The sequence below is a fragment of the Trachurus trachurus genome (genome assembly GCF_905171665.1).
Source record: "Trachurus trachurus genome assembly, chromosome: 18".
In the NCBI taxonomy this organism is placed as follows: Eukaryota; Metazoa; Chordata; class Actinopteri; order Carangiformes; family Carangidae; genus Trachurus; species Trachurus trachurus.
In genome coordinates, this window is record NC_139909.1 from 3,116,090 (window position 1) to 3,141,609 (window position 25,520).

Genomic DNA, 25,520 nt, shown 5'->3' on the forward strand with positions numbered 1-25,520 from the left:
ACAGTCTGTCTAGACAGTCTGACAAACTGTCTTTATGTAAAGCACATTGAGTTGCCTTGGTATGAAATGTGCTATATAAATAAAGATGCCTTGCCTTGCCTTGTTCATACATGTGTCTAATGGTGGATCAGATCTTTTGTCCTATTCGTATCTGTTAAAAAACAGAAGAAATATAATTGATCGCAGTGATCTGTTTAGTTGATGTTTCAGTTTCTTCATAAACCAGATTTAAAATGTTGATTACTGTAAAACGCCAAATAAAGGCCCAGGCGTTTATTTGCTTAAATCGCTCAAATCAACAGGCATTTATTTGGGACCTGCCTTTATTAATAGTGTGTCTCCATTCAACCTAAACCTCACCAGATATAACAACTACTGGATCTCCTTCTGGGAAAAGAGAGGCTTCACTCCGTGGCGGCAGGCCGCGGTGGAACGATACGTGTTTCTCGAGACATTACGGACTCGTTCTCGGTCTCGCTCACCTCCGCGGTCCTGGGCCGCACAGGTACCAGGAGACCGAGACCTCCAGTCATGTCGGTCCTCCGCCCTTCCTGATCCGCCCCAAGTTGCAAAAACCCCTCGGACACCCAGTCTCTCCACTCCTCTTCACACTTCAGCACCTGTCCTGGGCTACACAATGTGGGCTCGCTCCACCATCCTTTTTTTTGTTGAGACAATGAAGTAACTAATAATAATGCAACGTAAGGTAACTAAGTAAGCATACAAGATCAGAACATAATCAGAACAGCAAATGTTTTACACTACTTTTAAAAGGAGTAATAAGTCATTTAAAACAAGGAGCGAGCCGAGCCGACACTGTGCAGCCCAGGACAGGTGCTGAAGTGCGGATGAGAGGAGTGGACAAACCGGGCAGGAGCAACCAGCCCAGAGGCATCTCGTTGAGACGAGCGAGACGGTGAGTCCTCCGTGCCTTCTCTGAGTTACTGGGGGGGTTCGTGCAGCAGTATTTGTCCATGTACTGTAATGGTTGTGAATGGTGCTCACTTTTCTTCATCCAAAAAGACACACCAAAAAACATCCAAATACCTCCATACTGCTCGTCTGTAATGTCCCCCTTATATTGAAGCCCCGACATGAGAAATTGTTCCGCCGGACAGGAAGAGCAGTGAACTGAGACACTGGGAGCTTCCGCTACAAACAAGCTTAAAATATAGACTTATTTAATTTTTTCTGAACAATTTCTCATGTCGGGGCTTCAATACAAGAGGGACATTACAGTCGAGCAGCATGGAGGTATTTGGATGTTTTTTGGTGTGTCTTTTTGGACAAAGAAAAGTGAGCACCATTCACAAACAGTACAGTATATGGACAAATAGGCTACTGCTGCGCGGACCCCCGAGAACTCAGAGAAGGGACGGAGGACTCTGAAAATTCTCCCAGCTCTTAGTCGACATGAGGGTGAGTAGATAATGAGTGAAATTTGAATTTTGGGTGAACTATCCCTTTAATGTCTTGAGACCCTTTTCAATTAGTTTAAGGTTATTTGTTTGTGTTTAGGCAGGCTATATTTGCATAGAATAGTTTTTGCCAACCAGAAAAACAATGTATGACCTGGCGTTTATTTGGGATGGGCGTTTAATACAAGAAAAAATTTGCTGCACCCGGGGGATAATTGAGACCGGCGGGAAATTGGGAGTCGACCATTACTTGAAGTTGTAGCTGACTACAATGTTGAATTGTTGTGCAGTTTTCAGCTGTGCAGTTTTCAGCTTCATTTTAATATTTCTCCACTCTTTTTATTTGACCAGATTTCAATATTTTGCATTAGGCTCATCTGATATTTATGATGTGAATCCGAACATTCAGTGGCGACTGGTCATTAGGGCGGGGACAGCCTTCCACTCTGTAACATCTCTGTTCTCTGTCCCCCCCCCTACTCCCCCCCACTCCAAAACTTCACCCAGACGCGTTAGGGGCACACATTATGTTATTTTCTAATGTACTTCTCCGTTGTGGACTTCAGTGGTACTGAGCTCTTGCTGCTCCCTCCTTGTTCTCTCATTTGCTCTGAGTTTGGTTTTGTCAGCTTATGATGTGGCATATTACATTCTTCATTTAGACTTGTGTGATTGCTACAATTTTCTGGCGTGCAGCCTTTCTATTAAAAAGTGGTGCCACACCATTTCTTTTTACATGTAAAAATGAAGTCTCAGAATCTTAAAAATGTTTTAAAAACACCTGCATACCTGCTTATTTACTACTTATCAACCAGTCAGTCAGTGTGTAGTGAGGGTGAGTGGGGTCAACATGATTAGACAAACGGATAAGATCATTAACTGAAAACTGAAAAAAACACAATTACATAATCTTTCAAATTAATTTCAGACATAATCCAGTGCATATTCTCATTTGCCCAGGTCATAGTATTTCAAAGGAGGTTAAATCGAAAGCAACTGGACATAATCTAAAAACTAACCAACCAACATTTTCAAAATCTTTGTTTTGAATATTTGTGACTGTGCCTATTTTATTTATTAAAGTGTAAATTCATTTTTTAGTTGTGTAGTTTTAGAAATTTTGATTGTTTAGATTTAGTTGTACACTCACTAATAGTGGATTACATGGTTTTCCATGTAGTGAGTTTATTTGCAATACAATCTGTTACACATCACGCTAGACAAAAAACACTTTTAAATTTATAAATTCAGTTTTATTGGAAATTAACAAAATGCAACTTTATTATTGTTTTCTTTTTTCAACAAACAATTCTACCTCTTTAATCTTCACTCACATCTCTGTGTTTTGGTTTGTTCTGTAAGACAAAATATATAAAGATTAGACAGTGAATCCTGAGTTTAAAAACCTTTATGAAAGAAGGAATAATCTTTCATTTCCTTTTATCCCATGTCAGACGAAAATATTTCCTGTATACTGTATAATATATATATTTTATTTTATTTTATTTTTTTCGTGATATGATTTGGACAATTCAACACTTGAGTTAAGAGATTGTATCATTTAGTGATGTAAGAAGTCTGACTTCAAAAACAGTTATCAAGATTCAGTTGCAGGTGGAGGCCACATTGACCATCAGTCTCACCTGGACACGTGAATAGCTGCTGTTGGATACTTGTTGTAGAGGATGTGGAAGTGCCATATCATGAGGTAGGCATAAGTACACAGCTTGTAGGCTATGTGATAGTTGTGGAGTTTTTGGACCCCAGTGGGGCACTCTTGGAAGTTTATTTCAATAAAAAACTCCACAATAGTATATTATTAAATTAGCGTAATAGCATAATTTAATAAATAGAAACCCACATGTTACATGTTATGTGACTGCGACAGCTTGTTATCAATACTTGTGGTCTTACCGTTCTCTGTCTGTGCTTCTCTGCTGTGGTTTGTCTCAGTGCAGACGTTCAAACTCTCACCGGCGTCAGCAGCGTCTAAAACAACCGAGAGAGGAAGCAGAAATCATTGTTTTCTCATCGTTAGAGTCGACCGCTTCAACTGCCACTGACTCCTCTTCTTATTTTAACCTCCTCAGTGGTCGACCTAGATGATGAACACCTGAATCTTGAAATAAGCTTTCATGAGAATAAATATGTGTGGAAAGTGTTGTGTGTTTCACAATGTGTTGAAAACAACAACAACAAAAACCAAGTCTAGTTCACCTTCGTCCTTTTTTTGTGACATAGACTGCATACGTCAAACTATGTGGATCATCTGCACCGTCAACTCCAGAAACTGAAACACAGAGAAAATGTATGAAATTGTTAACAGACTGAAGGCTGAAAGGTGGACAGGTTATACATGTATATCCTAACTTGTTCATCTGAGTCACATTAGAAAATCCCCTTGAGTCTGATGTCTGTGATGTCTTCGAGCAAACTGATAAACGTAAACATATTGACATCAATAGAAAAACTATTTATAAATAACATTCAATATATTGTAGGGAGAAGTAGCTACTTCGCTATACCTCTGTATGGGATAAAACCCAGCAGCAGCAGCGGCAGCATCAGGGATACAGCAGAGATGATGACAATGATCCACTGCAGGTTGTCGATGTCCATGGAGTCAGAGTCATGTGCTGGTGGTGGACACATGATGGAAACTGAATGTGCTGCAACTGTACATAACACACATTACATTCTTTAAGAAGTTGAGTAGCATTCACATATTCAAACACTGTGTAAATATCTGTAAATATTAAATAAATGCCGTTATATCATGGTAATAACATTTCTTGAATTTTATTTAAAAAATATCTATCAGATGAGTGTTTTTATGATGTCGGAAATGTTATATGTTGAATTTCAGGTTGTTGTTTTTTCAAAAATTCTAGATACTTTAATAGGCCTGTGTTTTTTGTATTCAATTTAAACATATATTTCTATATTCTATATTTGCATACATACTATCTACATGGACTGTATCATATTTCTACAGTCCAGTATAATATACAGTACATACACATCTGTATGGTCGAAATACACACACACACACACACACACACACACACACACACACACACACAATTTACATACTGTATGTTCATACTGTATATCATCACCTGTGTGATCACCTCCTCAGTTTTATATGTAAAATACATCTGGAATTATGTTTGTTGAGATATATTTTAAACATTTACATGATGAACATGATTTTATTTGTTGTATTTAAGATTTCATAAATATATTTAATAATTCTAATGTACAATCTCCAACAGTCTCTGGCCATACCAACAGTAAACATGTTTTGTTATTTTAGTAACTGTTAGAGTCTCACCTGTGACAGTCAGTCTGCTCTCTGGTGACTCTCCAGCTCCCTGGATGCTGCACTTGTACAGTCCTTCATCAGACTTGGAGACGTTGTTCATTCTGATCTCTTGTGCTGAACTGTAGTTGATTGGGACGTTGTCTTTGTAGAAAACAGCTTTCAGGTTGGTGGAAGTCGTCTCGTTTCTGCAGCGCAGAGTCACAGTATCTCCCTCCATCACAGGAAGAGCAGGACTCTCCAGGATCACTGAGCCCTCTGAAGAACATGTTGAAGAAGAGCAAAGTTTGATGAGTTACTCTCAGTAAGACAGCTGGAGAGAATTATAATTAAATGCATGGTACTATAGATAGAAAAATAAGAGCTATGAAAATGATAAGAACAGATGGAAACATCTACAGACTACAAGAAAAGAGATAAAACCCAAACATCTTAGGTAGGTAGGCAGAACAAGAATACTGTAAAAATAAGAAAAATAAAAAGTAAAGTTATACAATTGGGAAGCAAATGAACTCATGTGAGATTAACACTTAACTTAACACTTAAATTGATAAAATCAGGGGACTTTTCAGTTGTCAAACTGTCACTTGACAAATTAAGTTTCCTAATCAGAGAGGTAGACAAAAACTTCTGTCAGATTACTACATGTTAACAGCAGATATTCAGAAAAACAACAAACGTACCAGTGATGGTGATGTTGATGCTGCTGCTTCGTTCCCCTCTGTCAGTCTCACACCAGTATTCTCCACTTTCTGTTTGATAAGTGCTATCGATGTTGCAGGACGACCCTGATGATGTCTTCTTCATTGAGCATGCTGGAGTAACTTTTCCATCATCCTTGGTCCTTCTTAACTGAGCAGAACTATCAGTTCCCTCACAATGAAAAGAGACAGACTCAAGTTGAAAGAACTGCAGACGGTCTGGAGTGATACGAAGAGAAGCTGCACCTGAAAGTTCACAAATAAAACATTCACATCTTTTATTTTGATATCCATCACAAGAGGAACTAAAAAATTAAAGCAGAAGTAAGTGATATTTTTGTGTTAATATAAGTCTTAAATAGTTATATCTTCCGACAGCAATCACTTACATAGAGTGTTTGGACTGAAACACGGGTCTCTCAGTCACTCTGCTCTGCTCTGAGCCGAGGAGAAAACTTTTCTCGTATCCTACAACCTTTATCCAATGAGGAGAGAGAACGGCATGCAGGGCTGTGTGTGCAGCCAAGGGATGCGCGTGAATGTGGTGACTGTTATGGTGCGTTCAAGGCAACCCGTAACTCGTGTTTTTCCGACCTGTGAAGTGGTACCAGTTCGATCTGGTACAAGTTCACGGGTCGGAAGTTACGAGTGGCCGTTATAGTGACTTTCACAGGTAAAACAGGTCGGAAAAACACGAGTGGGTTGCCTGGAACGCTACAAAGTCGTAAGTTGTGACATGAAGCTGTAATTTACGGTTTCAAAAGCCTGCCTGGAACGCAGCATTAGCCAAAACGACCGGATCGCTTACTTCTGCTTTGAGGACATTAGATATTTCTGTTGGATTTTTTAAAAAACATGCTGTTGTATGAGAAATAGTTGCATTAACTGATCTTATTAAACTTCCAAGTTGAATTTGTTATTAGGTCAGTTTGCCATCAGATGTAAAACAGTTTTAGATCAACATTCTTCCACAAATCTTTTGACAGAGAGAATGTTTCAGCAAAATTATAGAATATTAAAAAAGCATCAGAAAAGGAGTTCCTCACCACTTTGCTGAGCGTAAAGACTCTGAACTCGTGTCTCCAGCAGAAGAAACTCAAGCATCACTGGAGAAACAAAGGAGCAATGTTGTAAATCAGCAACAGATGCTTTGATGAGCAGCAACATCTAAAAGTGAGGACAGAAAGAGAAGAAATGTGACACTGAGTACTCACACAGTCTGAAGCAGAGAGCTGTGACCTCCATGTCGTCTTGCTGCAGACTGAGCGTTGAGCTGAAATACAACTGAAGTAGAACGTACGTGACAACTTCCTCTTCCTGTGGAGGTTATTTCTGATGCTGCTGCAGAAGGGGGGCAGGGTCTCAGAGGCTGAGGTGGGCTCTCAGTCTGAGATACGACAACACTGTGAGGGAGGATCAACCATCTGGTTGGTTAACGGATCCCAATCACAGATCCCAGTTGTTTTAACCAGGCGTTAAATGCACTTGAGAAATCATAGAACCTTATTGTCACGTACCTAAATCGTGAAAATGGGAAACAGGGACAAAAGAGTCCATAAACCAGTAGTAACCAGTAAGTTTCCTTGAACTAACTGTTTTCCTGGAGCATCTGACAGGTTGTAATGAGTGACTCAACTCAACTCAAAATGTATTTACTGTATATAGCACATTTAAAAACAACCTTAGTTGCCCAAAGTGCTGCACAACATACACATGCTAGCAATATAAATAAAAACAACATAAATCACCAACATAGATTAAAAGTAAGATAGGGCAATAAGAACAGTTACTAAGATAAGGTAAAACAAATAAAAGCTATACTGAAAGATGAAAATAAGAGGTCAGGGTGTCAGGGTGAAATGAAGGCCAGAGAAAAGTGGTGAGTCTTTAAAGGTGTACAGAAAAGAAAATTGAATTTAAGCCCACTCTGGATCATAACATTAATGTGATAACTCATCTTTCAGACGATGTAGGCCAAACTTTGTGCAAAATTCTATTTTTGAGTAAATCCGGGATGAAAGTGTGGTATTTTTTTTCGCATTGGATAATGCAGGCGCACGGATTATACGTCAGCCTGTACATGATTCATCAGCCACTGATATTGGATCCGTAATCCGTCATAGTCTGAGACACGCACACACACGCACACACACACAGAGCTCGGTCTCGCCCCAAGCTTTGAATATCCCGCCCGCTTGATAACGACCAATCAAATTCGTTTTCCTTACTCGGGTAAACTCGTGTTGCAGCTCGTGACAACTCGGCGCGACAAACAGGACAAACGGCCATTTCTGTAAGAGTGATTTAAAATGTTGAGTTTCAGCTGCTCTGATGTGGAGGGATAAAGCATTCGTGGTTTTTTCCCTGTCAACAATCGAGCTGCTGCATTTCGGACAGCCTGTAGGCAGTTCAAAGACTGCTCGTCTAGTCCAGCATACAGTGACCTCACCTGGCAGCCCAATGGCCATGTTGCATCCATGATTGACAGTTCAACTCATCATTCACTTCCACAGCAGGAAATTAAGGTCGGGATGGTGAGAAGGATTTTCTGCCTAAACCATAAACTTAAACATAATTCTTTCTTAATTTTCTGACACGTGCAATAGATTTTATTCATATATTATTATTATATTGGTAACTGGAACAACAAAAGGCAAGGCAAGGGAATTTCATTTGTATAGCCCGTTTTTACAAACAGTTTGTCTCAAAGGGCTTTACATGGCATCACAACAACATCCTCTGTCCTTAGACCCTCACATCAACTGAGGAAAAACTCCCGAGAAAACCCTTTTAAAGTAGAGTAAAGTATGCCTTTATTTATCCCACAGTGGGGAAATTCACATGGTTACAGCAGCATTACATACATACAAATACATTCACACATACAGTACACACTGTAGTGGAGAAACCTGAGGGTGAGCAACAGGGGGCGGCTGGTGCAGAGAGATGGAGCTCTGGTGGATCTTTCCAAACACAGAGAGAGTGAGAGACACCAAGGCCAGATAATGATAATGATAATGAGCGGGAAGAGAGGAGAGGGCTTGACATTACACACTGTGCGTGCTCGGTGCCCCTCAGAACACCCCACACACTACAGGATTTCTAATCGCAAACATTGAACATGTTCATTATTTACAATCTTTCCTTCCGACACCTTCCGAGCGGATCGGACCGGACAAAATCTCTCTTAACACGCCCCACACCACAGGAAAATCAGACACGATGTAATTTGCAAACACCAGACAATCGGGGCTTTGCTGGCTTTGATCAGAAGAGGGAGATGGGGACAAAAATCGGCCTGATCCTGTAGTGTGTACCCCAAATATGGCTATGGCAGCCTAGAAAATGGTTCAGACCAGCCCTACCTAAAAGCCCTGTCATAAAGGAAGGTCACAAGTCTAGACTTAAATGTAGCTAGAGTGTCTGCCTCTCTGACCCATGGAGAGAGCTGGTTCCACAGTAAAGGAGCCCGGTAACTGAAGGCTCTACCTCCCAGTCTGTTTTTAGAGATACTGGGAGTCACGAACAAACCTCACATTATCTGCTCCACTTTTCCTGGGTCACTAATGCAAAATACATTTAATTGCAGATGTTTAATCTTACACTGATAATTAGTTACCTTGCAACAGGGTCAAAGTACAGCTCCTCAGGTAGGCTACTCAGAATGAAACTGAGCTTTATCATGTTTTTGTTTAAAGCTGAACTGATTAATTGATGCGTCGACTCTGATTAGTAAGAACTTTACATGAATTATAAAGAAGAAATACAATACAGAAGAAGAAATTTAATTTTCTTTGCACTTTCCATTTTTATTTAAATTGCACAGTTCTGGTTCAGATTTTTTCTGTTTTGTGTGTGGTTGCACTCCCACAATAAAACACAAGTAAAACAACCTTGTAGAAACACACTTTAGGCCAAACTTGAAGGTTTGGAAGTTCAACATGATTTGATAAACTGGAGCAGTTTATGATTGTGAGTCAGTCAATGATTTATGGACTTTATACCTGTCGTCAGTTGAAATGAGCACCACAACAAGCAACAGGTGATGTTTTGCTTCAAAGGACAACCTCACTCTCAAATAAAAATATGTGTATCAAACTGTACATTTCAAACTTGTAGAAGTATTTTGTAAATCTTTGATGGTTTTGGCAAGAATCAATTCTATACAAGTGTAACCTGTGTAACCTCTGCGTTGTATTTTGTGTGATTATACATGTAGCACTACTAGACATCTCTGCAGCAGTCTATCGTAACACAGTCACCAAAGTGGTTATTATTCACGGGAGAAATGGACAGACAACCATGCTTCTTTGTGGTCCGGAAGAACTCTCTCACTCACCATTTATTGCGCATGCTCACAACAACATCGTAATCTCGCAGGTACATCTGTTCTCGTGTGACATCACTGCGTGACTTATTTAACATGGCTTTGCTACTCATATTATTAAATATGCTTAACAATACATATATGTTGCAAACCCCTGTTACAAATACACATGCTCAGTGATTTCCAACCTGTGGGAAGCAGCCCACCAGGGGACCACAAAGGTATTGCAAGTGGCGTTTGTTTGTCAGTGATTTTAAACATGAAGAAATGAAGATGTTCGGCCACTAGATGGAGCCAGTGATGCAGCAAATCAGGTATAAACATCCTCGTCCTCTTTACATGGCGTGCTGTTCAGGAGGTGGGGCTGAGCGCCGGGCCGGCTTGTCTCATATAAAGGATTCTGCATTTGCTCCACAGGCACTACACCGTTGGCCATATTTTGTGTACAGATAGTTATGGCTCCCATGGACCTATTTATTGCATATTTCAGTTTTTTTTATTGCTATTACTGCTGTATTTGCAATAGTGCTACTTTAAGAAGCCTAAGTGTTTCTTAAGCAGAGAAGGAAATGGCAGAAAGATGAAGAGATCAGAGAAATATTCTCCAAACACTATAATGGGATAAAGTTTGTGGTCGACCTCCCAGCCAAATATGCATAAAGAACAGAAATAAAGGTAATCACACCATTACAGTATAATGTTTAACTGGAAAAATCCACCTATGCAGCAGTGATGACTGTCAAAACCCTCTGTCAGCACAGTGATCAGTACAGTGCTTTTTACAGCCTCGTATTGTAGCGCTATTGGTTCATTTTCTGCTTGATGGTAACACTTTAAAATGTATAAATTCAGTTTTATTGGAAATGAGCAAAATCCAACTTTATTATTGGTCATTTTTTCTTCAACAAACCATTCTCCCTCTTCATTCTTCACTCACATCTCTGTGTTTTGGTTTGTTCTGTAAAAAAAATATATAAAGATTAGACAGTGAATCCTGAGTTTAGAAACCTTTATGAAAGAAGGAATAATTGTTCATTTTCTTTTTATCTCATGTCAGACAAAACAAATTTCCTGAAACTGAACAAAGATTTTCAGTTTTTGTAATGTTAAAATGCTTTAAGGAACTTTAATTTCATACTTTAACATTGTTTATGAAATCATGCATTTTTTTTTTTTGATAGGATTTGGATAATTCAACACTTGAGTTCAGAGACGGTGTCATTTAGTGAAAGGAAAAGCATGAATTCCTTCAAAAACAAGTATCAAGAGTCAGTTGCAGGTGGAGGCCACAACGACCATCAGTCTCACCTGGACACGTGCGTAGACAACTTCCTCCTGTGGTTCTGTGGCCGCCCCGAGATTCTGGGAAGACTTGGATTGGGATGATCTTCGTTCTGCTTTGGAAACAAGTAAAAATTGTGTTTCATCCTAATATACAAGAAATATCTTAATCTGTAGTACATACTCCAGGTCTGTATGTGGTGCTGTAAGGCAAGGCAATTTTATTTGTATAGCCCGTTTTTACCAACAGTTTGTCTTAAAGGGCTTCACATGGCATCATAACAACATCCTCTGTCCTTAGACCCTCACATCCACTGAGGAAAAACTCCATGGAAAACCCTTTTAACAGGGAAAAATCGGAGAAACCTCAGGGTGAGCAACAGAGGAGGGATCCCTCACCCAGGACGGACAGACGTGCAATAGATGTTGTTACCGACAATAAAACTATTTACAACAGAGAATGTGAGACACATGGAAATGTTAACAACAGCTGAAGGAGGAAGCTTCTGGTAGGCAAGGGAGGCAGGGAGAGCTGGCCAGCTTAATGGGAGGACTGGATGGCAGACTGGTTCATGGGAAGGGAGGGCAGACCGGTTTAACAGCAGGGGAAAAGGGCCAGTTTCGCTGCCAGTTTTCAAATTCACCAAAAACAGAGAAGAAGACATGGAAAGCTTGTGCACTATAAACAAACTCCAAACATTATAAGTCGACTCAACAGGAGAATGTTGACTGGGAGTCATCTCAGTCCAAATATGCCGACCGATGCCGGTCCATTTAATGGACGTGTTTAAGGTACAGTGTCCGAGGGACCCGACATTAGTTTTGTTGTTGTTACTGTAGGTCACCTCGGTGTAGCTCAGATTACAAGTCAGAGAAGAGGGGCTATGACATTATCATTTCACAAAAGATCTGTTTTGGATGTCTAGACGAAAACACTGCGGTGGCATTTTGGGTTGTATCCACTCTGGGACCCGTTTCGAAAACCGTTTTAGGACAAAACACTGTTTCCATGTGGATGAAACACCAAAATGATTTAAAAAAAAACAAAAAACAAAAACACTTTTGTGGATTCTCCTTAACCCATGTTCATGTGGACAGCCCCCCTAAGACACTGACTTCTGTCTTGTTGCTCTAATCTTTGTTCACATAGTTGTACTGTGAAACTACAACTCATGTGGACAACAGGACAACAGATGCAACCACGGTAACAAACCTTTGATTTATAAGTCAAGTCACCAAGTTTAAAAATAGATCACTAGGTAGTTTGGCATCAAAAAGGGTGAACATGAATTTAGTAAATTTAATGAAAATGATGTATTTTAAAAAAATGTCTCCAACAAAACCATCAGTAATATAAATATATAATTTTGAGCACAGCTATTAAGGACAAACTAACACACAGCTTAGTGGCTCCTTCTAGACGTGGTAGACAAAAATATGATGACAAAAGACAAACAAAAAAAAATGAAAAACAGTTTTATAGAAAAGCACTTGAGTAAACTTTTGCGCTGTTTGTGTGCAGGCTCACACAGCACCCGGACAAGCCCGGACTGATACACTAGCACTAATTATTGGTCCGAGCCCGGCTAAAAAACAAGAAAAAATCCCTGACTGAGTCATATTTTTGGCACGAACCCGACTCGAAGCGCGTCCAGTCAGGTTGGGCTGTCCATGCTGACTTAGCCCAAAAGAACAGCCAGGCAGGCTGTAACAGGTGTGTGTGTGTGTGTGTGTGTACCCACTGTAAAAGGTAGACTAATATATTCTATAATCATATAAGGCAGAAAACCACGGGACATGTCTGTTCTGATTATTCAGCAGTGTAAAGGTCAAGCATGTGGGAGCCTCCTTTCATATTTAACACACTACAGCGATGAGAATAGGGCAGAAGTGGTGGAAGAAGACAGTGTGGCCTGAAAGAGGCTCATGGTGAAGCAGAGGAAACTGGTCCAGGCCAAAAGATTTAATAAATGAGTTTTGTTTTTGCCCACCAGCCACAGCTCCACACTAGACCATTTTCATACACTCCAGCCATTCTTGCCATTACAATGATACAGTAGGAACCTCAGTCAATCTGTTGTTGTTGTTTGTTTTTTTTGCCTCATTTATGTGTTAAAAATCACAAAATTTTGAGTGAGTGAGTGACACGTCCATATGTTTTAAATCATCAGTGTGTTTGTTAATGGTACATGTTGGTATGACTGACTGCAGACGTCTCCTGCTTCTACATCTGGTTATAAATATACTGGTGCTGAAGGTCTGAACAGGCCTCTTACCGTTCTCTGTCTGTGCTTCTCTGCTGTGGTTTGTCTCAGTGCAGACGTTCAAACTCTCACCAGTGTCAGCAGCGTCTAAAACAACAGACCACAGAGAGAGGGAGCAGAAATCATTAATCATTGCTACTGACACCTCTTCTTATTTTAATCTCCTCAGTGGTCGACCAAGATGATGAATACGTGACTGTGTCTCATAAAATTAGCTCCATGAGAACACAGACGTGTGAAAAGTCTTGTTGAGTTGTTCACATTGTGTTGAACAGAAGGAAAAAAAAGTCAAGTTCACCTTTGTTTCTCTTTTTTGTGACAACGACTGCATACGTCAAACCATCTGGATCATCTGCATCGTCCACTCCAGAGACTGAAACACAGAGAAAATGTATGAAATTATGAACAGATGAAGACTGATAGGTTAACTAATAGGTTATTCATACACATTGTACATTACATCTTTTTTTTTAAATTCAGTCTTAAAGTAGTGATGTTTTTCGTTTGTTTATTCAATGTTCATCTGAGACATGTTAGACAACTCACCTGAGTCTGATGTTCTTGACGTCTTTGAACAAACTGATGGAAAGAAAAGTAAAAAATATTGACATCAATAGAAACAGACTTTAAATCATTGTCATACAGTATATTATAAGGAGAAGTGGCTGCTTCTCTGCACCTCTGTGTTTCCTAACATGGAGAAACCCCAGCAGCATCAGGGCCACAGCCAAGACAACGACGATGATGATCCACGGCAGGTTGTTGCGGTTTGTGGAGTCAGAGTCACGTGCTGAGTTATGAGATGGTGGAAACATGAGGGAAACTAAAGTGAATTTGCTGCAACTTCATATGACACCTGCTGTAGGACTTTCTAGTTTCTTGACAATACAGAGACACAATCACATGTTCAAGCACTGCTCAAATATCTGTAAACATCAGCTAGGAATGGTTCACTTTTAAAATCAAATTAGCTGAAATCCTGTTCAGATGTAAACAACATTGTTATAGGTGTGTTACATTCAGGTGCATCTCAATATATTAAAATATAATGGAAAGTCAATTTCAAAATAATCCCAATCAAGTATTGAGTTCATACAGATGGACGTCATTTAGAAGGCCAACATTTCCATATGAAAAATGCTTTTTTAACATTTGTCTTTTGTCTTTCACATTTTTTGAATAGGTCTTCAGTAAATGTATGCCATAATCATTACAATTAAAATAAGTAATAAACTATTTTAATGCATATAAAATACATATTTAGAATCTTTTTATGTCAACATTTCAAATTATTTATACTGTATGATGAACATGGTGTCATATGGTGCATATTGTTGTATTGCATCTGTATTTTCATAACACATACAGTATGTCAATATATGATATCATCGCTGGTTTTATACAAATTGCCATACAGTACAAACAGATAGGTAAGTATACGTATGTGTACATATATTGTATGTACATATTTTCCATAAACCTGAATAAATTCTGATCAAAAACTATTTTTAATTCTGATGTAAAATCTTCAACAGTCCTTGGCCATATTGATAGTAAACATGTTTTGTTCATTTAGTAACAGTTCAGTCTCACTTGTGACAGTCAGTCTGCTCTCTGGTGACTCTCCAGCTCCCTGGATGCTGCACTTGTACAGTCCTTCATCAGACCTGGAGACGTTGTTCATTCTGATCTCTTCTATTGGACTGTTGTTCATTGGGACGTTGTCTTTGTAGAAAACAGGTTTCAGGTTGGTGGAAGTCGTCTTGCTTCTGCAGCGCAGAGTCACAGTATCTCCCTCCATCACAGGAAGAGCAGGACTCTCCAGGATCACTGAGCCCTCTGAAGAACATTTATACAGGTGAGTGATACATTAGATGCATGAAAAAATATGGATAGATTAAAGGTGGCAACATCTTTAAAAAAGAAAAAAAAAGAGTTAGAAGAGCAGAAGCTCTGGATATGACTGGTAAAGCTAGATTACATCAGGTGATTTTTTGATCGTCACACTATCACTTGATAGATTCATTGTCATCATGAGGGGTCCTTATTGACAAATATTCATAAAAATATACTTTCATGAATACATAAAGTTAAAAAGCCCAACCACCGTACATGAAAAGTGACAGTTTCCTTGCACATTTAGCACAGATGCAAATCTATAAACTGAAAATTTTGAGGATTTAAATTGGGTTCAGTATATTATAATCAATTGATTTTCATTCTGGACAAACACTAAGAGAAACTTCAGATTATTACATGTTCACAGTAGATCTGTAGTGGCTTCAGAAAAACAATGAACGTACCAGTGATGGTGATGTTGATGCTGTTGCTTCTTTCTCCTCCGTCAGTCTCACACCAGTATTTTCCACTGTCTGATGGATAAAGTCCATCAGCTGTGCACAACGACCCTGATGATGAGCTCTCCATGACACAAACTGGAGATGATACTGTAGCATTACGAATTCTTCTAAACTGAGCAGAACCATCAGTCCCGTCACAATGAAAAGAGACAGATGAGCGTTGAAAGAACTGCAGACGGTCTGGAGTGATACGAAGAGAAGCTGCACCTGAAAGTTCACAAATAAAACATCCAAAAGTTGGTATTTTGATATCCATCACAAGAGGAACTAAATTGAAGTGGATTGACATAGATCAGTGTGATGACTGGCACAATCTCATTAGAGATAAAATACCAACATTCTTCTACAAATCTGTACATACATGCATGAAACAGTAATTATATATATAAAGTATCAAAAAATGAGTTCCTCACCACTTTGCTGCAGAAGAAATTCAAGCATCACTGGAGAAACAAAGGAGCAATGTTGTAAATCAGCAACAGATGCTTTGATGAGCAGCAACATATAAAAGTGAGGACAGGAAGAGAAGAAACGTGACACTGAGTACTCACACAGTCTGAAGCAGAGAGCTGTGACCTCCATGTCGTCTTGCTGCAAACTGAGCGTTGAGCTGAAATACAACTGAAGTAGAACGTACGTGACAACTTCCTCTTCCTGTGGAGGTTATTTCTGATGCTGCTGCAGAAGGGGGGCAGGGGCTCAGAGGCTGAGGTGGTCTCTCAGTCTTGAGACGTGACATCACTGGTTAATTCCTTTTTTTAACCAGTTTGTCAGTTTGTCCAGTCTCATTTGTTCAGACTTGCTGCCTCTCCAGCAGATGGCAGCAGAAACACTGTATATCTGCCACCACTGACTGATGAAATATGTTCAGCTTTTAACTGCAGAGGTCAAAGGGCCTGAGCGCCTGTAGCAAAAGAGACACTCCAGAAGACATCTCTGTTCAGCGGCCAATTCAGTTTTTTCCAGGTGCACACAGTACACCCAGTTTTTAACTGTGCACTTCCTCAGTGCTCTTCCTTTGTATGTCATAGAAGTGTTAAGTGTTTCTGGATGTGGCAAGAATCAGAAGTTAAAATCTGTTTCTGGACAGGAATGGAGCCAGAGGAGTTCTGCTCATCTCTGTCCCTGAGCCAAAGTCCAGCCTGAAGAATCTCAAGGGAGTTTAAATCGAAAGCAACTGGACTTGGTTATTTGTGCACTTTCCTAGACAAATAACCAAGTCCAGTTGCTTTCGATTTAAACTCCTTTGAGATACCATGACCTGGACAAATGAGAATATGCACAGGCTTACAGCCTAAAGAACTGTAGTTGTCCAGAGACCCACCCCATCCCTTTGAGCTTTTCTTTAATAATGGGGGCTAGATGGCATTAATACATTTGAGAAATAACTCAAAATAACTATCTTAATATGTCACATCCACATTGGACAGTGCGGTAGGGACTCTCAGGATCAGTTAGTTAAATGTTTAATGTCTGTTGTCAGTTTAGTTTCTGTTATTGTCCTGTCATTCCCTGCATCATTTTAATGTCCTTGTCCTATCCCTGTTTTTCTATCATGTCTCCCACTGCTATGATCGTGTTAATGGTTAATGTGTTATGATAATTTTGATTGCACCTGTTTTGTTTTACAATTATATTCAGTTACCTGGCAACAGGGTCAAAGTCCAGCTGTACAAAGTGATGGTCATCAGATGTCATGTCTAGATTTCTCTTCCCTTTTGCAATTTACATTTTTATTTAAATTGGCTTACGATTCTTCTGCTTCATGTGTACGCCTAGTTCACATGATATGATATAAATAAATACAATTCCAGTTTAGCTTCGCCGAAATTGAGTGGTTTGGAAGTCCTACATGATATGAGATGAGCAATAACAAGGTTTTTTTGGCATTTGATAAACTGGAGCAGTTTATGATCATGAGTCAGTTAATGATTTACAGACTTGTAAATGACCTGTCGTCAGTTGAACTTGAAATGAGCAACAAAACTAGCCACAGGTACGTGGTGTTCTCAATTATTTTTCTACTATTTTATATAATTTCTAGGATAAGTGGTTCTATTAGACAATAATTACATGTTATATAAACTACTGATATGTTGTAAAGCTTTGGTGTCCATGGAAATGTTGTATCCGTATATGGAATACATTCAAAATGAAAAGTAACTGTTTTCTATGTATCAGCTTTATACATATACATATACATTCACATTTATATGTTTATACACCTGTCTTGTAGTTTGACTGCAATCTGTCGGACTTCATTTTCTCATGTAAATGCTCACACATGTGGACTTAATGAAGTGTTACATAGAAAGGATTCTAGGGCAGGATAAAATATTAAGTATGATAAGTACGCTTTTGTTGGTTGGATATATTGTCTGTGCTGGTAAAATTGAAGGAATATACACATTTTGGAACAGTGTGAAGAAGCTGTTATTTTGTTCAGAACTGGAACAGTGTATGTATGTGACACAGAGGTAGCAGCAGCTGTTTAGATTCCAGTAAATATCAGCAGAGGTCGACACATACACAGTTTATAACTTGACTGGGGAACTGAGTGATGAAATTAGGCTACATCTTCTGGTGTATAAACATCAGTTCAAAAGTCTATTTAATGTGTTGATATGTTAATGGTTTCTGTACATTTCAGATCTGCATAATGTCTTATCAGATGGCTGGAATCCACTCACTCATTCAGTCTCCACTCACAACCATCAGTGTCCTGGTCATCCATCTTCTCCTGGTGCCCTTTGCTAAAAGTAAGTTCATAGTTCATACAAGTGTGACGATGTTATCTGGCCTGCCCTGAGTGGCTTTCGAACCCCGTTTCACCAAGAGTTCAATGACAGTTGACCAGTTTATGTTACAGTGCAACACTTTTACATAGTCTTGTTATAAATATTTTGCATTACACAATGTTTTACTTCATGGTGTACATAGAGAATTACTGAGCTGTTTCATGTGCAGTCAGGTCTGGGAACAGTGATGCAAATGTAGTTGCCATGTCAACACTTTTGGGGCTTCATCTAACTAGGTTTTAAGGCTGCAGGAAAAATTAATCAACATCTGTTCTTTTCAGGTCAGTCTCAGTTAATTGGTTCCTCTCAGCCAATAGTAGCAACAATTGGTGATGACATCATTCTGCCGTGTCGCCTTAAACCTGCTGAGGATGTTACTGCCAAGACGTTGGAGTGGTCGAAGACTCACCTGGATCCCAGCTTTGTCCATGTGCAGCGTGCAGGTCAGGAGCTGGTAGATGTAAAAAACCCATTGTACTCAGGACGAACATCACTGTTCACTGATGAACTGAAGCACGGAAACATTTCACTGAAACTGTCCAGAGTGAAACCTGGTGATGAAGGAAGATACAGATGTTTCATACTAAACAAGGGAACTGAATCCTTCATTGAGCTTCATGTTGGTAAGTAGTGAAATACTGTGTGAGCAGTTTGGTGTCGTCTGGTCAGTGAATCCAGTGAGGGATCAGTCAGTGATATTGGGTTGTACAGTTGTAACAGACAGACAGGGCATATTCTTTATGCAGCCTATCTGTCCTTCATCATTGACCTCCACTGGACGCCTGAATCTAGTCCAAGTCTCAGGGTGAATTCCAGTTCCCCCCTTAGCCCTAGCCCTTGGCCCTAACCCTTCGTTTTGTGTGTTCATGTGAAGTGGTGGTGTCCCATTTCTGGTTCAGACGAGGGTTAGGGGGAAGTGGTAGGGCTATCTGGCCCTTCAAATGGAGACTTTTCAGAGGCACACTTCAAACTGAGGGGTATGACAAGTTTCCCAGAATGCATCTCGCGCCAACCGGCAGCTGTTTTATTTCTCGCTGTAGTGCTGTTATTACGTCACTTTGTTAAAGCAGAAGTAAGCAGAATGTTTGTGTTAATATAAGTCTTAAATATGTGACAGTGGTGGTCCTGTCACTATGCCTCCAATTGATCATGTGCCCTGGCTACTTGGCCAAGAGGATGTCCCTTTGGGTGACTGGCAAGCATGCATGACTCTTACCCAGGAGGTGTGGGTTCAATCCCCGCCCGGGCCCTCTTCACCTTGCCACAAATAGTTCTATCTTCCGACAGCAATCACTTACATAGAGTGTTTGGTCCGAAACACGGGTCTGTCAGTCACTCTGCTCTGCTGTAAGCAGAGGAGAAAACTTTCCTTGTATCCTACAACCTTTATCCAATGAGGAGAGAGAACGGCATAAAGGGGCGGTCCTCTCTCCAATGAGGAGAGAGAACGGCATAAAGGGGCGGTCCTCTCTCTGTGTGTGCAGCCAAGGGATGCGCGTGAATGTGGTGACGTAGGGACGAGGGCGGGGACTGCTAACTCCATCGGCTGACAAGAAGTTAGCCAAAACCACCGGATCGCTTACTTCTGCTTTAAGTTTTAATATTTTTTCATGCAATAAAGTAACTGTTCAGATCCCCAATGTGAGGTTGGTTTATCAAAATGACGGCTGTTTAGACGTTTGCTTCGATGTTTTTCGGAGAAGTGAAGCTCCACCTGTGGAGCAGATCAATGGCTCGTCACAGAGACACCACCCGTCCTGAGAGCTCATCAGCCGGCGATCGCTAATTAACTTACCCGCAGGTTTTTAAAGGTTTACCGCCGGGTAGTTACATTCTTTTTTGAAGATAAATGTTGGTCTCTTTGATGAAATGTAACAATTGTGGCAGTCGAATTAGTTTGTTTGAATTAAAAGTGAAGCTTCATGTGTGTATTGGACAGAAGAGCAGCGCTACCTGGGCACTCTGTAGCCTACCTACAGAAATCACCAAATTTACATCAATAAATAAATGTTTTACAATGAACCAATCAGTCTGCATTAAATTGTATTTTATTTTATTAAGTTAACATGGTTTTGAATACAGGATTTGTGGCAAAAGCTTGTCACGTCTGCTTATGTGAAAGCCAGCAGAGACGACTGATGACGTACGTGACTGTTGAAGTGGTGTCCCAATTCGTAGGGGTTGACTTTCATCCCTACCCCTTGTAGCTCCATTTCAAGGGGCTAGGGGTAGGGGTAGGGATGAAAAATAGAATTGGAATTGGGCCTAAAGCTGCCTTCAGAGTTCTTCTGGGTTTTGCTCCATCTACTAGAACTCAGTCATTCAGCCTTATGCTCCTTCTCAGCCACTGTGTTCCTGCAGTGACTGTGGTCTGTCATCACCATCAATACTCAAGACCATCTCAGTCCAGACTGTTCTGGTCTGTGGTTCCCTGATGGTGGAACAAGAGAACAGAGGAGTCTCTGTCTGTCTGACTCTTCAGTGAGATACTATCTTCACGTGTGTCACTAGCTCTAACTGGAAAGTTCTCCAAGTGTCAACATCATACATCTAATTTTTATCTTCACAGTAATAGATTTTATTTTATGTTTCTTCCTTGATTATTCATTTAATGGTTGTATTTCTGACTTTTATTTTGAAATGTTCCTGTTGTCCAGCTTCAGGTGCTGCCTCGTCACCTGTCATCAGTTTAGCAGGGACTGACAAAGACAAGGGGGGAGTGGTGTTACAGTGTGAGTCTAAAGGCTGGTATCCAGAGCCTGAGCTGCTGTGGCTGGACGCTGAGGGAAAGCTGCTCTCTGCTGGACCTACAGAGACAGTCAGAGGTCCTGATGTCCTCTATACTGTCAGCAGCAGAGTGACTGTGGAGAAGAGACACAGCAACAGCTTCACCTGTAGAGTCCAACAGAAGAACATCAACCAGACCAGAGACACTCACATTCATGTTCCAGGTCAAAACTCTACATTTAAACACTGTGTTAGTTTCAAACAGCTGAGGTCTAGTTCTACACAAACACCATCTGATCTGATTGTGTGTTGTCTCATTTCAGATGATTTCTTTAAGGTCCAGTCCAGTTCTTCTCCTGTCATCACTGGATTGGCTGTTACTTTGGCTGTTTCCATCATGATCATTATCTCACTTGTCTTTTATGTCTGGAAGATGAAACAAAACACCAGTAAGTCACAAATGAACTACAGTGGTTTGCCGATGTCAAGTTTCCTCACAGGTTCAATGTGAATGGCTTCAATGGAAAGACTGAGTTCATGGTGGGGACGTTAACTGTGACTGTGTCAATTCAATTCAACTTGATCATAGTGTCAGGTGTTCAAAGTCTGATGTCAAAGGAAATTAAGTGAATGTATTTTATTTTGTAAATAAAATGTTAATTAAAATGTTTACACAGAGACCAATATAAACCAGAGTGATGAAAGTGATGGCGAAGAAGGAGAGAAAGAGGAGCTCATGACAGTGAAAATAGAGGAAGAGAAAAAGATAAAAGGAAACAAGCAAACAACGAAAAATGATGTAAGTAAATAAAGTGGGGTGTTTTCAGTAGGGGAGAAAAAACAACATGAAGAGAATAAAATAGAGAAAGGATATGGAATCTTTAGAAAAATGATCTAAATTTTCAAAGAGACAAAGAAAAAACAATGAGCAGCTGAAAAAGAGAAAAGTAAAGAAAAGAAAGGATGGCTTACTTCTGAGGGATATTGACAATTCTAAATATTTATGTCAAATGAAGAGTTGAAATTTGACTTTTGAAATGCTCCAAAACAAGTTTCCATCACTTTTTCTTTTCACATCTCTCTTGTTGTCTTTGTTCAACTGACTCGTGTTTCAATTAAATCACCAGAAATCTGATCAAAAGAAGATGAAGAAACCACAAAAAGGGGAACCTAAAAGGAGAGAGGACACCATGAAAGACCAGCTGGAGTTCATGAAAGAGGTTTGTCTCTCCACTTTTACTAATATAACTGTGTTAGGGCCACAGTTTTGCCGTGTGTGTGTCCGCGCTTTCTTTCCCAGGTACTGCACCTACTGTACTGATGGAGCACCTGGATCCAATCACTCATTCAGCCTCACACAAAAGGCAGGTGGAGGTGCAGTGGTGCCAGTGGGCTGGCAGACAGCTGTGTATGTGTAGACCGAGCCTCCATCAAGACCAGTGCGTGCTTCAGTTGTGTTGTGTGTTTCCTGTGACCGGAAGGGATTGATTTTCTTAACCTTTCTTGTGTGATCTTGATCTCAGTTGGGTTCATTGTCACTAGGAGCTCTCTTTAAGTTAGGGTTATGTGTGGTACTATAGCTCCCTGCACAGAGTTCAGTTTCAGGCTCAATCACTGGTCTTGTTCCTTTTGCCCAAGTTTTGTTTATTCATATCGCTCCTCATCCCCCTAGACTATAATAATAATAATAATAATAATAGCTTGGATAGAGCCTTTCTAGGCACTCAACGCCCTTTAAAGAAACCATTATTCATTCATACACATTCACACCGGTGGTGGTAAGCTACGTCTGTAGCCACAGTTGCCCTGGGGCAGACTGAAGAAGCATGGCTACCATTGTGCACCAAACGGCCCCTCTGACTTGCCAAAGGACTTTTCGGCAGCAACTGGAACAGAGCAGGATTCAAACTACCAACCCTCAGGTTATTGGACGACCTGCTCTACCTCCTGAGCCACTGTTGCTCCAACATACAGGTATACAGGGACGTAACAAACAGACTGATTTCAGTTTGTCCTTCAGCGTCTCACTAACAGTCAGTTTGTTCAGGTCAGTGGTTTTAAACTTGAAGAAATGAAGATGTCTGTCATCTGGTCTTCATCTTCTCTCTCCTCCCAGATTATAAAGAAACAAGCTGAGCTGCTGCAGCTCAGTGAAGACACTCAGAGGACGGAGGACGAGCTGGAGGAGCTGAAGGAGAAGCTGAAAATCAAGAACTCCGAGGTTTATTTCTTCATATCGATCCTTCAGCATTGATTCACATCTAGTTGATTTTCTTTAATTTCAATTCAATTCAATTTCACAAGCTTTATTGGCATGACTGTCATTACAATATTGCCAAAGAGTTACAAAAATGGTAAAATAACACATACAACATAAATAAATAAACAGATAATATAATAATAAAGATGATACTAATGAACAAACAGTGTAGATATCATTAAGCAGGTAAAACTCAACAGGAGCAGGAGCAGCTGCTCATATTGAGCAGCTCTTCTCTCTTTTTGTGACAGGCACAAACATATTTTGCTGCTTCTAAAGCAGTGGCTCTTTGTTCTCCCAGTAGATGAAGAATTTGTCCTGGTCTGAGAGTTGGGTGTTGTTAGTGTGATGTTAGTGTATGTCTGTGTTCTGATGTGTGTGTATGAGTCACAGTGCAGCAGGAAGTGCTGCTCTGTCTCTACCTGTCTGTGTGGACAGAGCTGACAGAGGCGCTCGTCTCTGGGCAGCCAGGTCTGTCTGTGGCGGCCGCTCTCTAAAGCCAGGCTGTGGCCGCTGAGTCTGTACATAGTCAAGGTTCTTCATCTCACCTCCACTCAGTGACATGATGTCTCAGACTGGCTAATGAGCTCCTGGGTTGTAGAACTGAACAGAGACTTTAAAGTGGTCATCATGTCTCTGTCTGTCTCTCCCTCCTCCCTCACAGCTGCAGAAGATCAGAAACACACCAAGTGCTTACAGCGTTCATCAAGTAAGTCCTGACGTCATGAACCCAGTGAAACTCTGTGATGTTCCTCATGAACTAAACACCAAAGTCATTGATGATCTCATCAGCTGTTCTCAGCTGTAGACTGTGAATGAGATCAACACTGAGACACAGACTGATTCTCTGCTGCTTGTTGCTTCACTTTCTTCATCAACTTCATCAACACAACATCTGAACTGGTTCAGTCTCCTCTGAGGAGAAACCACATGTTTGATTGATTGATTGATTGATTGATTGATATCTTTATTTCGATCATGTAAACGACAGTGTAAAAAAAATAAAATAAATAAGATAAAATAATAATATAATAAGTGAACAGAAAAATGTATACACAACATCTCATAAGCAACGCAGTTTACATGAGTGAAAAGGAGTAGGAAGAAGTATAAACTTATCTAATCCTACCCCTGTTACCAACCACAAGACACAGAACAGTTCAGCAACGACCTGATGCTGCATTTGTTTCTATATGAGTCATTGGACAGTCAGTTCAGTCACATGTTCTTCTTCTGATCTAGGGTCAAACCAGAGAAAAACTGGAGAAGGAGAAGGAGGAAGTTGAGCAGGAAGTAGAAAGACTGAAGATGGAGCTGAAGACCAAGCAGACTGAGCTCCAGACCAAGATCAAGCAGGTTCAGAAGATTTTTGTTTAGTTTGCTTTGACATCTACCTTTTCCTGTCAAACACAGAATGGAACAAATGTTGAAGGCAAACTGTCACAAAATCACATTGTTAGGTTTAGACAAAAACAATTTGATTTGAGAAAGTAACACAGAAAAAAAGTAAAAACAAAAAAAAAGTTGTCAGTATTATGTTTTTTTTGGATTCAACATGTATTATGATCAGACAGAAAAATAAACCAATACGTTCAGACAGCCCAGGTCTGTCACTATAAATGTAATTTCAGAGCAGTCAGTTTTTCCATGAGGGATGTTCATTCGGTCACAGCAGCTTTAATTATTTGTTGTCTCCATTTGTTATTTAACATTAATACTAGTCTCTGATCTTGTCTCTTTGTCTTCTCTCTTTAGTTTGTATTCAAACAAAGTGAGCTGCAGCAGCTCCTGGATCAGAATCTGCAGAAACTGGAGAATGAGCTGGAGATGAAGGTTTAACTCATCTTTCTCTTAACTTTTCTTCTTCTGTGTCTGTTCCTCCTCTCCAAACTCTGCTCTGTCATTAAATAACCCAGATACTTCTGGAGGCTCTTTTTTTAAGTATATTTTTTTGGCTTTTTTGCCTTTATTTGATAGCATAGTGGAGATAGACAGGAAAGGGGGAGGCAGAGAGAAGGGGAATGACATGCAGGAAAGGTCTGCCAGACGCAGGACTCGAACC

The 25,520-nt window shown here is 40.1% G+C and overlaps 3 protein-coding genes across 5 annotated transcripts in view; 1 reads left to right on the forward strand and 2 right to left on the reverse strand.

The window, feature by feature from the left end:
- Nucleotides 1-25,520, reverse strand: part of LOC311001337 (butyrophilin subfamily 3 member A2-like) — a 207,195-nt gene that overhangs the window by 40,443 nt on the left and 141,232 nt on the right. The gene's annotated exons all lie outside the window — the stretch shown is intronic.
- The window catches only part of LOC311001384 (uncharacterized protein), a 104,551-nt gene that overhangs the window by 3,994 nt on the left and 75,037 nt on the right, over nucleotides 1-25,520 (forward strand). The gene's annotated exons all lie outside the window — the stretch shown is intronic.
- On the reverse strand, nucleotides 405-6,697 carry LOC311001458 (low affinity immunoglobulin gamma Fc region receptor III-like; the record flags this gene model as incomplete). The annotated part of the gene is made up of 8 exons (XM_083992547.1): nucleotides 6,656-6,697; nucleotides 6,488-6,547; nucleotides 5,424-5,687; nucleotides 4,753-4,998; nucleotides 3,944-4,054; nucleotides 3,333-3,407; nucleotides 3,062-3,194; nucleotides 405-492 (listed from the first exon to the last, which is right to left on the reverse strand). The coding sequence occupies exons 1-8, from the start codon at nucleotides 6,684-6,686 to the stop codon at nucleotides 405-407; spliced, it is 1,008 nt and encodes a 335-aa protein (XP_083848673.1). The 5' UTR covers nucleotides 6,687-6,697.